This window comes from Somniosus microcephalus, chromosome 2, assembly GCF_052327205.1.
Source record: "Somniosus microcephalus isolate GS21.2 chromosome 2, FLI_Smic_1.0, whole genome shotgun sequence".
Classification (NCBI taxonomy): Eukaryota; Metazoa; Chordata; class Chondrichthyes; order Squaliformes; family Somniosidae; genus Somniosus; species Somniosus microcephalus.
Genome location: NC_140988.1, coordinates 216824859 through 216842130, shown reverse-complemented (window position 1 = coordinate 216842130; position 17272 = coordinate 216824859). Strand labels below are relative to the sequence as shown.

General features: G+C 44.1%; 1 protein-coding gene across 2 annotated transcripts in view; it reads left to right on the top strand.

Moving 5' to 3' along the window:
• The window catches only part of atp8a1 (ATPase phospholipid transporting 8A1), a 546817-nt gene that overhangs the window by 477583 nt on the left and 51962 nt on the right, over positions 1 to 17272 (top strand). Inside the window, exons 31-32 of one of the 2 annotated variants that reach the window (XM_085969404.1) lie at positions 2782 to 2836; positions 11123 to 11144. In XM_085969404.1, coding sequence (XP_085825530.1) covers positions 2782 to 2836; positions 11123 to 11144 — 77 coding nt within the window. Of the gene's footprint in view, positions 1 to 2781; positions 3120 to 11122; positions 11145 to 17272 lie in introns of those variants that run through there. The other variant, XM_085969397.1, reaches the window with a different exon arrangement.

The window sequence follows — 17272 nt, the reverse complement described above, 5'->3', positions numbered from 1 at the left end:
TATTGATATCTTCCTGCAGTCTACAGCTTCCTTCTTCAGTATCAACTACACAGCCGATTTTAGTATCATCTGCAAACTTCTTAATCATACCCCCTATATTCAAGTCCAAATCATTGATATGTACCACAAAAAGCAAGGGACCTAGTACTGAGCCCTGCGGAACCCCACTGGAAACAGCCTTCCAGTCACAAAAATACCCATCAACCATTACCCTCTGCTTCCTGTCTCTGAGCCAGTTTTGAATCCAACTTGACACTTTGCCCTGGATCCCATGGGCTTTTAACTTTGTGACCAGTCTGCCATGTGGTACCTCATCAAAAGCCTTGCTAAAGTCCATATACACTACATCAAATGCACTACCCTCATCTACCCTCCTTGTTACCTCCTCAAAAAATTCAGTCAAGTTAGTCAGACACGACCTTCCCTTAACAAATTCGTGCTGACTATCCTCGATTAATCTGTGTCTTTCTAAATGAAGATTTATCCTGTCCTTCAGAATTTTTTCCAATAATTTTCCCACCACCGAGGTTAGGCTGACTGGCCTGTAATTACTCGGTCTATCCTTTTCTCCATGATGCTGCTACAATTATGATTTATTGCTGCTACAATGATGATTTATCACAACCATATTGCTCTAGCAGTGGACTTTTAAGTGAAAAGTTGTAAAGCTACTTGGAAAAAAAAGTACCATAGTGCAAAGGCTAAGAACACATTTATGGAATTGTAAATGGGCATTTTGAGACTTAATTTCCTATTTTTGGTTCCGTCATTTCTGTGGCCTCAAATTCTACATAATGACTATATGCTACATACAGCTATATGCACACTGAGAGTACCTGAACATTAAGAGATTATATTATCAGACAGAGGTGGGACAGCTGAAACCTGAGCAAGTTTAGTACAATAACAAAAATGGAGACAAGGAAATGAGATGGAATACGAGTCCCAGTAGTTGACCACAAAAGGAGACACTATGCATATGCAGCCATTGGAAAACCTGCTGCACTGACCTACTGGGAATCATGATGGGGAGCTGTTGATGACGATGAAAGGTCAGAAATTTCAACTGACTACTGTGAAATTTGAGAAGATCAGAACTGTTTCCCTCCCAGCATCATAAAGTGCCATCCCACATCTCAGAATTCATCTTGCACTTAACCCAGTATACCCCATAAAATAGCTGAACGTTTTGGAAAGATCTGCTAAAAGCACTGCCAAAAAGTTAACAGCCACAGGAGTCACTGAGGTCATTTACTGCCTGACGTAATGAGCCTCCATCCCTCAAAGGTGAATATGTTGGCTGTTAAGGGGGCAATACGCTCTAAGGTTACACAAAGTGCTGCCTGTTAGAGAAAATTCAAGGAATTGTGATTGCTTTACAGATACACATCTTAAAACCTCACACAAGCATCAACTCCAGTGATGCAGAACCTGCAGTGCAAAAAATGTGCAGGCAGAGACAGAAGCCTAGATGTTCCAGTTAAAGTCCTGATAAAAACACAGCTGATCAAAGTACTAATAATGAAGGAAGCCTGGATTTTGAATGCAGTCCTAATATTTGAAGTCTGCAGTGCAGTGTCATTTTTATTTAGGTTTTTGCATTTATCAGGATTAAAATGTCTCTGTTTAAACAAGCTTAATTGGTTTTTATTCTTTTGAACAGAGCTTTTTTTTAAAAAAATCACTTCTCACACGGATCTCACAACTGACAGCTAGATTGAGTACAGTAATTAATATTTCTAGTATAGTTACTGGCCTCTCTCAATCAGACACAAAGCTTTTGATGTATTAGTTGAAAATTCATCTCTCCCTTGTGTTTTCTGCTATTGAACACTGTGAAGAGAACAACAGTGAACAGGTGAGAATTGCACAAGAACTGTGTTGTCGTAGCCTCGGGAGGGTGGGAGGAGAATTACCGGATTACATCTGGAGGGAGAAAGTCGGCATTGTGCTCAGGAAACCTTAACTCATTACTTTCATTTCACTGTTGGTTGAAATTGTTATACCTCAAAGGATTGTGCATGCTTTAAACCTGAACATTTGTTGAGAAGAAAAGAAATTCAGATTTCTGAATTTCACCAGAAGTATGCACAGGAAATCTGTCCGCCACCTGCCATAACTTCAGCGGGAGGAACCTACCAGAAAAGGGCGGGTCCTGATGGCACTGGGTCTCTGACATTTCTGCCATGTCTTGTAAGGAGCGGCGTCTCTGTCCGCCACTTACAAGGTGAATGTCGTCGGAGCAGAGATTCACAAAATTAGGAGTTTCCGATTACTGGATCAGTAATACCATGTGCAGTTCTGGAGGCTGGTATGGCAAGTGAGGTGAGGCGTACCAGCCTTCAGATAGATACAAGTGGATCCTGCTGGGGTTGGAGGCGGGTGGGGGTGGCGAGGCCAGGGAAGCGCCTGAACCCCCGAAGAGGGCCGAAAGGAATATGACCGGGACGAGGCCTTGGAAAACTCCCCCATGGCAGACAGATGCTGCATGGGTCAGCTGAAGATCTGCTCACAGTTGCACTTTCACCTGCCTGACCCATGCAGGTTAGGTGCCCTCCACTGAAACCCACAAATTACAGCAGAGTCATCGCTGGAAGGCACCAGTGGGTGTGATCCCAGCAGTTATGTCAGGATTGTGTTCCGAGGATTCTCGGGACCTTTATGTCCACAGAAATTACAAACCACAACACTTATTTATTGTGGTGACTACATTCTTTGATAGAATTTCACGTGTTGATGGTGCAGTGTTACTTACCATTTACATCTTTCATTTCTCCACAGTTTGTGGTGATCACCGTTTGTTTAAAAGCTGGTCTGGAGACCTCATCATGGACTACTGTAAGTAGTGATAATCCATAAACTAATCCTAACAATGCACTTTTAACATGCTTGGAAATCCCATCTTTTTTTTTGCCTGGATTGTTGCTACGAAAGTATAATTGTTTTATGTATCTTAACTTAATATAGTCTAATCTGCTGTGCTACAATCACACAGAGTCATTGCGTATCTTAGACTTATTGGCCCAGATATTCCATTCGCAGGCCTCCTGCGGGCGGAGCGCTGCGATCTGGAAAAATCTGCGCCCTGACCTGAGGGCTCCCGGGAGGCGCACAGTTCCGATGCTGGGCCTCTCCAAACTGCCGGTGTGTAGGGCCCACGTATCCCAGAGGTGCAGGTAGTTCGCAACGTCCCTGGGATCACGTGGGCCATGGGGAGCCAATCAGAGAAGGGAATCTCACTTCATACATTTGACAGGAAGACCTGTCAAATATATGAATGGCGATCACCCCCAAAACATAGTAAAACTTTAAATAAATTTTAAAAAAACATCACATTTTTAAAATGACTTGAAAGTACAAATAAATTAACTATTTTAAACAAAACTTTAAATTTTTGAAAAAAATAATTAAAGTTTTTTACGGGGCTAAAAATAAACTTACCATTTTCGTGAAGTATTTTTAAATGATAAATCAGTGGGAAATTTTTAAAAACTTTTTTCAACTCTTATCCTGGTAAAAGCAGGCCTTACGCCTGCTTTTACCAGGCGCAGGAATTGTAAGGGTTTTTCTGCGGGCGGAGGGTCTCCAAAAAGCGGAACTCTCCCTCCGCAGAAGCCCTTCTCCAGGGCAGCTGGAGGATCTGTCAAGAGCTTTCTTGACAGATCGGAAATGCCGGTTTCCAGCGCATGTGCTGTGCATGCCTGAAACCGGCATTTCCGATGTCCCTCAGGTGAGTACAGAGCGCGTGTACACACCCGTAGGGAATCGGAATATCTGGCCCATTAATAACCTTAATACTTGTGCAGTTCATCATTAACATGAGCAAGAAGGAAAATAATTGTACTAGTTATTGCTAGGTTTACAGAGGGGCGAGAGGATTCAGAGTAAATAATTTTTCAGCCACCAAGGATCTTGTCTCTGAGGCCGAAGATTAAATGAAAAGCCACCAAAATTTTCATCCCTGCAGTTAATAGATAAATATGGGTCAGTCATATTTAACCCCGTCACCACCAACAATTTCATTATTGCTAAATTGGTGATGGCAGATGTAACATCGCTGGTGTCTCCCCTGTCTCAGTAAAAATGCCAAAAAGTAAAAACACTTGAGAAGGTGTTTTTTTTAATCTTTCAGTAACAGAATCTGTGTTCATTCATTAGATCTAAGCTATTTTGGTTAATTAGGCAACATTAAACTCCAAGGCATTCAAGTGTTGTGGATTTAATTATGTTTAGGTATTCTATACATTCACATTCAGGAAATCTCAGTGCTTAGGAATGATTTCGGCATGCTGTTTATTTCCCAAGTGACCACCAGAGTAGCACTTTGTATCTATATTCCTTTCAACTTGAATGGGTATTTCGAATTGCCTTTGGTTTCTTTCTAGATATAAATGCAGCTGTTGGGGAGGGATAAGCTAAGAGTTGCAATGCAATTTCAACCAAGAATCGCAGCCGCTCCACCCAGTGCCGGACCTGGCGGCAAGTGGATCCGGAACCATGAGAGGGCCAAAAAATTTAATGATTTTTTTACTATTTCCTTGCGGATCAGGGGGAGAAGGAGTTGCCCATCTGAGCTCCACAGGAAACCTTGGGTCACCATTGCCCCGAGCTTCCCTACCCGCTTCCTGACTGCGATACCTTCCTGACATTTCCTCCCCCCCCCCCCGCCTCTCCTAAGCACTTCTGAGTGCGAGGGACCATTCCTATAAGTTCCCAGTGGTGGTCTCCTGCCTACAGTATGACGGGTAGTAAGTATCACCCAGTATGCCACGCATTTAATACTAGATATCTTGGGTGCTCCACCTTGGGGATTTCTTCATGTCTGAAGTGCATAGAAGCCCATCACTGTGTTTAAGTATCTTCAAACTCTGCAAGCTACATGTAAAGTTTCTGTTTGCCTGATATGAAGTATACACACTCTGCCCATAGAGCGACATCCCACTTACCTAAATCCAGAGAAATTACATACCTGTTGATAGATCTAAGGCTTGGGGATGTAAAAGCGTGTGTAGAAATACTGCTAGAGCTTAACCATATAAATTCACCCAGCTTACCAGTACTCATCTAAGGCCACCCTATTCATTAAGGAATTGACTCCCAGTTATCTGGAGTCACAGCCCCTCAGTCTACAGGTTGTGTTGGTGAACAGTGCACAGTGGAGAACTGCAGATCTGTTGAGGTTCGGATATCAGGTTACAAAGTCTACTGATGAAGATTGATTTGGTTTTGAACTTCCATTGGATTCCACCTTGGATCCACCTGGTCCTGCTGATCTTACCCCAAGGGAATAATCACCTTAAGAAGGATGTGCTGGCCTTGAAGAAAGTCTAGTGATGGACGAAGGAAGTGAGCAATGAGGAGAGAGTGGGTAAACTTGAATTATATTCACTAGAGATGAGGATGTTAAGGAATGATCTAACTGCAGTCTCTAAAATAACAAAAGGAATTGAGAGGGTAGCGGGGAACAACTCTATCCTCTAGAAAGGGAATTAAACAAATACCTTAAATTTGAACTAAGCCAGTTAAAAAGAAATAAAAACCGCTTCACGCAAAAAATTGTAAGAATGTGAAATGCACTGCATCAGTAGGCCATAGGTGCAGAATCAATTAACAGATTTGATGAGAACTTACTTGGGAAGCAAAAGTATTCAGGGATATGGAGAAAAGATCAGGAATTGGGACTAAAAAAATGAGTGGCAAAGGCTAACAAAATGGCCGATCTTCTGCCTTCTTATGTGGAACTGTATTTCTACTGCATGTGTTTCAAAGATCTGGTTCACCAAACTATAGTTATCACTTCAATGAAACTGGGGGAGCATCACTTTCTTTGTTCCATACCCTGTTGGACAGGTAGTTTCCAATTAGATGCTCTCTTTCATGATTGGACTAATTTCAGGTTGTCAAATGGGGAATCACGCTCTCAGGGAGCATGGACTGGGGAATTAGGGCAACAATGTTGTAGTTGTAACTCCAATCCACGTCCCTTTCAGCGCAGCTTCCCTGCCGTGAATGCGGGATTTTGGAATTAGCTGTCTCTGTGGGCTTTTCCCGTTTATGTTAATCTCCTGCCCTACAGAAGGTTTGGAGTGAAGAAGCAAAGGTCATATCAATGCCCCATACTGGTTAAGACTGCCACGGTTCTAAACATTTGGCAACTCCCCAAATGGAATAATATTCTTCAGGGAAATAGAAATTTGCCCACCCAGATCAAGACAATATGCTCCTGGCATGGGTTAATTAACTTCTGTCTTTATTTCGTACATATACTCTCCAGGAAGTACTCTACAGAACTCATGTGTAACAGGATTTTGGTCTGTGCTGCTATAAATATTCCATCAGCCCTTTATGTCTGTTGCTGAAAACCTTTTTAAGAGCTGCAAGAGCTCTAAAACCTCGCAAAATGTGTATAGCCACCATCTTATTGTTGCAGGAAAGTGCTCACACTGTTTACTCCTTTAATTAAAGGGAATATTGTTTTTCAACCACTATGAAACCAGATTTCCTTGCATGAGATGTTTTCCCATCAGTATCTTTACCTTCTTTTGCAGTTTCATGATGCATAGGGTTTCTGTCATATAACATTCAAAACGGACTTTCAGTAAAAGCTCTAATGTATGTTGCTGTAAACTAAAACTGAAAAATGTATGGAATCACTAGAACCCTGCTATTAATACTAGTAGTACATATTTTTTTTTAAAACTAAAAGTAATCTTGGTGACTATTTTGGTATACAAATGCTGTGAGATTTAAAAGATCTACCTACTCAGACAAGTCTAGGCAATTGTAATAAATTGTGAACATCTTACTTGCAGTAAAAGGCAACTCTTCTGCCTGCAGCTTGGCTTTTTGTGGAATAAAATAAACAAACTGATGCTGAAAATCAGAAACAAAAGTACAAAGTGCTGGAAACACTTAGTCAATATTTGTGGAGAGAACACATATTAACATTTCAGGTGTAAACCCTTCATCAGAACTGATGGATGTTACAGATGAATCATAGAATGGCTACAGCACAGAAGAGGGCCATTCGGCCCGTCGAGCCCGTGCCAGGTCTCCAAGAGAACTTCAGAGAGTCCCACTCCCCCTGCCCTTTCCCCGTAGTCCTGCAAATTTTTTTCCTTCAGGTACTTATCCAATTCCCTTTTAAAAGCCACGATTTAATCTGTCTCCACCACCCTTTCAAGCAGTGCATTCCAGATCATAACCACTCGCTGCATAAAAAAGTTTTTCCTCATGTCGCCTCTCTTCTGCCAATCACCTTAACTCTCTGTCCTCTGGTTTTTGACCCTTCCACCAATGGGAGCAGTTTCTCTCAATCTAGACCCCTCATGATTTTGAACACCTCTATCAAATCTCCTCTCAACCTTCTCTGCTCTAAGGAGAACAACCCCAGCTTCTCCAATCTGTCCATGTAACTGAAATCCCTCATCCCTGGAATCATTCTTGTAAATCTTTTCTGCACTCTCTCTAAGGCCTTCACATCCTTCCTAAAGTACAGTGCCCAGAATTGGACACAATTCTCTAGTTGAGGCCGAACCAGTGTTTTATGAATAGCATTTAAAAAGGGGCAGAACAAAGGGAAGGGAAAATATGCATGCGTACATACACACGCGCACACGTGAAGTGCTTACTTGAAAAACGGATGGTTAAACGGCAGAGTGATATTTGCTTAAGACAATAGGAGGCATAATGAGAGAAATCAAAGAAATTAAAGACATATATGAGGCACTGAAAACAAATGATGGGTGGTAAGGCAGTTAGAAATGGAAACATGAAAAACTGGCAAAGGGGAGAAGGCTCCCGTGGCCCAGATGTCGGGGAGAATAAAATAGCAGGTTGACACCAAGAGTGCAGATTGCTCCATCAGTGAAATATACTAACAAAGGATCACCACCTCGAGCACCAACCCGTTTCCCACCCCACTCCGTAAATGCCAACACACCCATCCTGCTTTGCCAGCACTTCCTGTTAAAGAGAACGTGAAGCTGTAGTTAATGTCCAATGTTATTAAAGCCCATATTAAGGCCAGAAAACTGCAAAGTATTGAATGCTGTTATTTTATTCTGTTCCTTTTTTAAGTGCTGTTCTTCTGTCATATCTTCAGTTCCAACAATGGGTCCACTATTGAAATGCCAACTCGTCTGTGTTCTCCACAGATGCTGAGTGCTTCTAGTTTTTCTGGACTTGTATAAGGCAGCCACCACCTTATTTTTGCACACCTTTCCCAAACATTAAAGTGTAATAGCAGTATACTTATTCTTTATTGGTAAAGATCTACATGAAGTTGGGTTGCCAGATCTAAGTTGCAGCTTCTCCTTTTGCTTCCCCTCTTTTGACACGTTTATTTTTACTGTTTGAGTACATTTCCCTGTTACTATGATGGGTAAGTAGGGCCAGGATGCATAGCCAACATGAACTGGGGAAAGAATCACAATCTCGTCATCTCGGGTAGCTAACGGGGTGTTCTCCATACAAATGAACATTTATATACTCATACATTGCTGTCTACCTCCTCTTGAGACAGTTGGCAGGAATTTAGGTTTGGCCTCAGTCCAAAAAAAGGCTGACTTCCACGTACTTTGCGAGAAGTTACAAAGGTAGGTGCCAGAAGGACAGTTCGTTAAGAGTGAATTCACTTACCATCTCACTGCAAGGCCGAACGTGGTTTGTGAACAGTCCAATTGAATCGATCTGCAGACCCAAAAGTTAAAACCCAGCAAACCACCAGGTGGTTTGAGACCTGGCCTGCAGACTGCAGTGTGAACAAGGTCTTCTGATTAGTTTGGGTCCCAAATGGAAAAATTAAACAATGTTAAAGAGGATTTTTTAAATCATATCTAAAATCATCACTCAGGCAATATAAACTAAATGGTACAATATTAAAGGGGGTGCAGGAACGGAGAGACCTGGGGGTGTCTGTACACAAATCTTTGAAGGTGGCAGGACAAGTTGAGATTTTTTTTTTAATCCTTGGCTTTATTAATAGAGGCATAGAGTACAAACCTTTATAAACACTGGTTAGGCCTCAGCTGGAGTATTGTGTTCAATTCCGAGCACCACATTTTAGGAAGGATGTCAAGGCCTTGGAGAGGGTGCAGAAGAGATTTACTAGCATGGTGCCAGGGATGAGGAACTTCAGTTATGTGGAGAGACTGGAGAAGCTGGGGTTGTTCCCCTCAGAGCAGAGAAGGTTAAGAGGAGATATGATGGAGGTGTTCAAAATCATGAACAGTTTTGATAAGAGTAAATAAGGGGAAACTGTTTCCGGTGGCAGAAGGGTCGGAAACCAGAGGACACAGATTTAAGGTGATTGGCAAAAGAACCAGAGATGACATTAGGAAACTTTTTTTTAGACAGAGTTGTTTTGATCTGGAATGCACTGCCTGAAAGGGTGTTGGAAGCAGATTTAATGGTAACTTTCAAAAGGGAATTGGATAAATACTTGAAGGAAAAACATTTGCAGGTCTATGGGGAAAGAGCAGGGGAATAGGATTAATTGTATAGCTCTACCAAAGAGCCGGCACAGACACAATGGGCCGAATGGCTTCCTTCTGTGCTGTATCATTCTATGCAGTGGTTATCACTCCTGGACATAATGTAAACAAGAAAATATTCATTACCTCCAAAATTGACGTAACACTTGTGTGCTTATGCTGTGACATCATGCAATTGTCACCAAACACATTAATTTCATCAGGTTTTGGAGGTGCCAGTATAAATTGGCCTTGCAAACTAGTGAGTGGCTCACATGTGAAGGCGGTATCTTAAATCTCAGTAAAGCTGAGTATTATTTCTTCGAGATGGAAAACCTTCCTTTGAAGAATTATGATTTACATGTTGCTTAACTGCTTTTTTTATTGAAGGAGGAAGAGTTTCATGAATAGAGAGCGATACATTGTTATTTAAGCAACAGAAGGAGTGCTTGACTATTTTATTGCCAAATTAATGAGAGGCTGGACACTCGAGTACAATCTGCCAGCCTGCCCTCAATTTACCCGTCATGTCCACACTGCTGTTCAGGCATCCTTTAAGAGGTAGATTTTACGAATTCTAACTACATGCACAGAACTTCTCATGCCGGAAGTACATATTGGGAATTCCGGCACGGAGGTCAGTATACCCCACAGGATTATTCAGTCATTCATTTTAATGAATGGAAAATGTGGATGTCCACTGATGTCTGTACCCGAATTCTCAATGTATGCTCCTGGCGTATAAAGTGCTGCGCCAGGAGAGTGAATTTATAAAAACTATCCTTAAAGCTTTTTGCACTGCAATCGTATACTTTTCTGCTAAATACTGTGCTTGTCACGACAGGCTTATTTAGGCCTTTGCCTGGTTCCCTCGAGTGTTGTAACATTACATCATCCTCAAGGCACCCTTAAGCAGGCTCAACTTTCCTTCAGTGGTCGAGAGTAGCCTTTAAGCTTTCAGCACTCAAGTAACCTGTGCATGAAGATTCATTTTTAGCAAATCTCATTTTGTTACCAGAATCTTTCTTGGCAGTAATTGATTAATGTCCATAACAAATAATTGCCAGTTGGTAAATTTGGATAAATGGTTCAAAGGTTACAGATTTAAAAACCAGGAAAGATTTTCTATTTCCACTATAAGTAGCAAAATTGCGGTAGAGTTTCCGCTTTGGGCACAATCAGGACATTGTGCATAAATTGTGCTTGTTAGATTACAGTTCAGGTTTTCGCTAAAATTAACTTGCACAGTTACAAACTTAAAATCTCAATGAACCAGCACAATCGGGCAGTATAATCGAGCGTAATTGTTTCTTTTTTTCCCTTTCCATTAAAAAGTATTCCTTGATATATTTAAAAGTGGTAACCTGGTACAATTTTATTAATCCAGCTAAAAAAGAGTTTATCACCAAAAATAAGTTTTTTTATTAAGAGTGTCCAGCCCTCCACCTGTGAGTAACCTGATTTAAAATCACTGAAAATGGCTTTAATAAAATCTACACTGAACCATTTAATAGTTTCATTATATCGAATATATAGCACAGGATCAGACCATTCGGCCCAACTAGTCAGTGCTGGTGTTTATACTCCACACGAGCCTCCTCACATTCCATCTACCTCATCTCAGCCTTTCAGCATATCTTTCTATTCCTTTTTCTCTCATGTACTCATCTAGTTTCCTTTTGAAAGCATCTAAGCTATTTGCCTCAACCACTTCCTGTGGTAGTGTGTTTCACATTTTAACCACTCTCCGAGTAGAGAAATTTCTCCTTAGTTACAAATAAATCCAATAGGGAAATATTTTGTATTTACAGCCCCTAGTTCTGGATTCTCCCACAAGTGGAAACATTCACTCCACATCTACCCTCTCCAGCCCCTTCATAATTTTAAAGACCTCCATCAGGTCACCTCTAAATCTTCTCTTTTCTAAAGAAAAAAGTCCCAACCTGTTCAATCTTTCCCAATAGATGTAATCTCTCAGATCTAGTATCACCCTTATAAAAAATGTTTGCACTTTCTGCAGTGCTGCTATATCCTTTTTATAGTATGGAGACCAGAACTGTGCACAATACTCCATTGGCGTACACTAGCCAGTTTCTTAGTAAATTAAAAAAATTCTTGATATGAAGAAACTTTTAAAACATGTCTAATACTGTCTGTGCGCCTAAGAAAATGAATGCAATTTATTGAACCTTTCCTAACCAGTGAAACTGGCGGAAGGTCGCAATTTCAACCTGGGGCCGTGGCCAGTTTTGTGGGTGTGGCCTCATCCGGGTGAATTGAATCTTAAACCAGCGGAAAAGATCATGAAAAACACAAATATAAGTGGCTTTGGGCGTGACTCACGTTTAAAATTCTCCAATCTTTTGAGCTGGTTCGGCCGATTACTCAGATTGCGCTGATATTACTGGCGGAAACAAGTGGAAACCCGACCCCCATGTTTGCAATTTCACTACAAATTTTGACCAGATAAAATCATCCAACTCTGTGCCTACAAATAGCAAATAAAATGTAAGAGCTATGGGGAGCTAAACTGGGTAACCCCTGAAACAGGCGTGGGGCTCGCGATGCGTGATTACCCCACCTCCCATTCAATGTAATGCAGGCAGCATGCCAACTTTGTGCTGCCGGCTCATTACCATGATTGTAGCGTCCAGCCAGCGCTAACCACGCTGTTGAGTGGCTGCACACCTCAGCGGGGGCCCAAAATCGCAAGAGACTAGCACAAGTTAAAGCTAGCCTGCACTTTTTAAAGGGGAGATGCATTGTGGCTGGAGAAGGTGGAGGAAAGTCACTCTTAACGTGAATAATGGCACAACCTGGGAGAGTGTATGCACCAAGGTTCTCTGATGCTGCACTGGAGGCCTTGGTGAAGGAGGCGGAAAGGAGGAGAGAAGTGCTGTATCCACGGGGGGTCAGGAGGCCATCCAGACAAACGTTCAGAAGGCAGTCGGAGCAGATAGCCGTGGTGGTCAATGTCAGGCGTCAAGCCCCGAGGATCTGGATGCAGTGCCACAAAAAGTTCAATGACCTCACATGAGTGGTCAAAGTCAGTGAATTTATCTTCAGATGCCATATCCCACCAACTGCACCACTAGCCTCAGACACTGCTCAATGCACCATACCCCTATCACTCAGCTACCAACAAGCTCTATCAATCAGGATTCATACCTAACATTCATAGCTCCACTTCACCCTCACACACTTAGCACTACTGCAAGCCTCCCACCACATCTCAGCTTGCACACACTACCAGCTATTCAACCACATCACTCAAACAGATAGCCCCATACTCACTGGCACACTTCCCTCTCTCTTGCAGGACAAGTTGGCGTGCAGCTGGAGGCAGCAGGAGCTAACCGGTGGGGGACAATCGTGCCTGCATGTCCTTACCCCCATGGAGGAGACGAGTTCTGCTGCAGAGGACTCGGATGAGGACTTTGATGGGGTGGTCTACAGAAGAAGGCTGATGGATATGCACAATAAAATGCTTGGTGCATTGGCAGGCCTGCCAGAAAGCCTGCATGCAATGTCAAGGAGCATGGAGGAGTCCAGCACCAACTTTGCACAGTGCTTAGCGCAGAGCTTGGAGCCCATCCTTTCCAGCATGGAAGTGGTTGCTGTAATGTATATATACCTTAAGGGAGAGAACTACTTTTTACAGCTCCTGTATACTGTAGTACCGGCAGTGACCACACCTGTATATAAACCCTGAGTAGTGATCTGTACAGATAGTTCTAGAGTAACCCTCATTCAGTAAACACCTGTTGAATCGTTCCCTGCAGTCTGTTGTCTGATTATTGAAGGACACAACATTGGCGACGAGGCAGATTCGAACCTACCTGCAACTCTGCATCACCTCCCAGGGATTCGCTCCTGGGAACAGTGGAAGAAGGTCGAGTCCAGAAGCATAGGCATCGACCACGGGCAACCGCCCAGTCATCCAGCGGAGATTTGAGCATCGCAGGGGAGGCTGTCGAGAGCCAGGCTTGGCTTTCCAGTCATGGTGGTCCAACGAAATGGGCTGGCAACAGGTACTGCGCAGACCCTTTCCGGACAGCGGCGGGCTAGAGCCCGACCGAGCAGCACAGAAAAAGGCCGAGCAGCTTCGACGGGGGAGAGAGAGAGGGCAGAGCGCGCGGCGTCAACGGGGGAGAGAGACGAGAGAGAGCAGAGCGCAGCCGGTGTTCAAGGGCCGAGCAGCGTCAACGGGGGAGAGAGGCGCGCAGGAAAACGCAAGGCGCTGCCATTGCCACGAGGACCACAGAGAGCGGCGTTGGCAGCAGCGCAGGAGCAGCACGCGAAACCCACAGGGCGTCGCCATTTGCCACGAGGACCGCCGAGAGCGGCATTGGCAGCAGCGCGGGAGACGCCATTTTAAGCCGCAGCGGGGAAGAAAGGAAAGCGTGGGAGATGCCATTTTAAGCCAGTCTAACCACACCCAAAAATGCCGAAGAGTGGCAGCATCACAGCGTTCGACAATGAAGTTGAAGATTGGACGACATATGTCGAACACATAGAAGTATACTGCAAGGCGAATGAAGTGCCAGATGACAAGAAAGCGCTGGTATTGTTGAATTCAATGGGTGCAAAAACGTATGGCTTACTACGAAACCTAGTAACCCCAGAGAAGCCAGTAGAAAAGGATTTTAAAAACATAGTGTCAATCCTACAGGACCACTTAAACCCCACACCGCTGCTGATAGCAGAAAGATTTAAGTTTCACAAAAGGAACCAGCATAAAGATGAAAGTAATGCTGAGTATTTAACAGAACTGCGCAAGCTATCGAAACACTGCCAGTTTGGAACGGGACTAGCAGATACCTTAAGGGACAAGTTTGTGTGTGGGCTTCAAAGTGAAGGAACCCAGAAACGGCTTCTATCAGAAAAGGATCTTACGCTGGACAAGGCTTTCAGCATTGCAGTATCACATGAAGCAGCAGCACGGGGCACTGCAGAGATACAATGGAGACCGCAAGAATATGGCACAAATGAAATGTCATACGGAACAGTGAAGTGCTATCACTGCGGCAGAACAACACACGACCATAATGATTGCTGGTTCAAGGACAAAGTGTGCAGACAGTGTGGAAAAGTAGGACACATAGCAAGAGTATGCAGGTCAGGAAATAAAACCAGCAGCAATAAATCTCCACAAGAGAAGTACAAGAAGGTACATAAGGTGACAGAGTAGTTCAGACGAACAGAAGAGTGATACAGACTCCGGAAGCAAGGAGCTGGGTTGTCTGAAACTACATAATGTGATCAAAACGGAGGATCACCAAACTATCTGGGTCACGTTGAAGATAGCAGGAGTCCAAGTGAAAATGGAATTGGACACAGGATCAGCCCTAACAGTCATAAACCGAAGGGACTACAAGCGGCTATTCTCACATATACCCTTGAGAGATACAAAGATTATCTTGAAGATGTACACGGGGCAAAAAGTCTACCCCAAAGGAAAAATAAGGGTGAACGTTATATATAACGGCAAGGAAACACCAAAAATGGACCTATATGTATTGCCAGATGGAGGACCACCACTACTAGGACGTGAATGGATCCGGAAGATACAGCTAGATTGGCATTCCATACAAGCACTGACTGTAGATGCCAAAAAGGATGACGACATCACACCTGGATGACTGTCAAAAATGCTAACTGACGCACAAAAAGTGTTCCAGCAGGGACTCGGAACACTAAAAGGCATAACAGCGACGATCAAAATAGAGGAAAATGCAAGCCCAAAGTTTTTTTTAAGGCCAGACCGGTACCTTATGTGATCCGCCCAGCCGTCGAAGCAGAGCTGGAAGGTTTGGAACGTTCAGGAGTACTGTCCAAAGTGGACTGGAGCAAGTGGGCTACACCCATCGTTCCTGTAATGAAGAGGTCGTTGAGTAATACGCCTGGGGAACCAAAGAAGGTTTGCATCTGTGGGGACTTTAAGGTGACAGTGAACCCAGTCCTTCACACTGTACAATATCCGCTTCCGCGGATTGAAGATATTTTCGCTTCGCTATCTGGAGGGAAACGCTTCACTAAGATTGATCTGGCCCAGGCGTACCTGCAAATGGAGGTAGAAGAAGCCTCGAAACAGTACCTCGCGATCAACACTCACGAAGGTCTCTACCAATGCAACCGGCTGGTGTTCGGGGTAGCATCAGCTCCAGCTATTTGGCAAAGGGCAATGGAACAAGTCCTGCAAGGGATTCCAGGGACCCAGTGTTATTTGGACGACATCCTGGTCACGGGCGAAAATGACAGTGATCACCTCGCCAACCTGGAGCAGGTGCTCACTAGATTGAAGGAATATGGGCTCCGAGCTAATCGCCACAAATGCGAGTTTTTCCAGAAGCAGATCTCGTATTGTGGCCACGTTATTGATGAAGAGGGGTTACATAAGTCCCCTGAAAAGATTGAGGCAGTAGTCAAGGCTCCAGCACCGGAAAATGTGTCACAACTGAGGTCGTTCCTCGGGCTGGTGAACTACTACCATAAGTTCTTGCTGAATTTGTCTACCGTACTACACCCACTGAACACCCTACTGCAAACGGGGGTACCATGGAAGTGGAGTGACTAATGTAAACGAGCTTTCCAGAAGAGCAAAGCATTGATCACATCAAAAGAGGTGTTGGCTCATTTCAACCCAGCACTACCAATTCGGTTGGCGTGTGATGCATCACCTTATGGCATTGGAGCGGTGCTGTCGCACAAATTCCCGGACGGCTTGGAGAGGCCAGTAGCCTTTGCGTCTCGGTCACTAACCTCAGCCGAGCGTAACTACGTCCAGATTGACAGGGAGGCCCTCAGCCTAGTGTGGGGAGTGAAAAAGTTCAATCACTATCTGCACGGGCAGAAGTTCACCTTGCTGACTGACCACCAACCACTTGTCTCCATCTTTAATCCAAAGACGGGCGTTCCGGTGATGACTGCGCAACGGCTACAAAGATGGTCCCTTTTTCTAGGGGCACACCAATATGAAATCGAGTATAAGGGCACGAAACAGCATGGAAACGCTGATGGGCTATCACGCCTGCCACTGCCTACTGTGGAGGAAGCACCAGCAGTGGATCCTGTCGAAATATTTCATTCGACTATAATTGAATGCTTGCCAGTAACTAACGCTGGTATAGAGAAGGAGACCCGAAATCACCCGACACTGTCTCAGGTATATGATTTGACGGTGAAGGGATGGCCAGCACATGGCGACTCACTGTTGCCAGCATTCTCATCCAGAAGAGAACAGCTGTCAGTATGCCAGGGGACCTTGATGTGTGGATCCCGAGTGGTAATTCCACCCAAGTTAAGGGAGAGAGTGCTCAATGAGCTTCACGAAGGTCATCTGGGAGGGGTGAAAATGAAAAGCCTAGCTAGGGCTTATGTGTGGTGGCCGGGGATCGATCAGCAAATCGAGGACCTGACAAAGAGCTGCTCAGGATGCCAGAAGGTCCAAAATGCACCACCACAGGCCCCTCTACACCCATGGGAGTGGCCCTCATCTCCATGGCAACGGGTGCATATTGATTTTGCTGGTCCATTCATGGACTCGATGTTTTTAATAGCCGTGGATGCGCACTCGAAATGGCCTGAGGTGATCAAAATGTCCTCCACCACCACGGAGAAAACTCTTGCAGTCCTACGGACCATTTTTGCCAGGAACGGCTTGCCAGAGCAGATTTGCTCTGATAACGGACCACAGTTTGTGTCCGAAGAGTTTCGAAGATTTATGAAAAGGAATGGGGTAAGGCATTACACATCCGCCCCGTATCATCCAGCCACAAATGGATTGGCTGAGAGGTTCG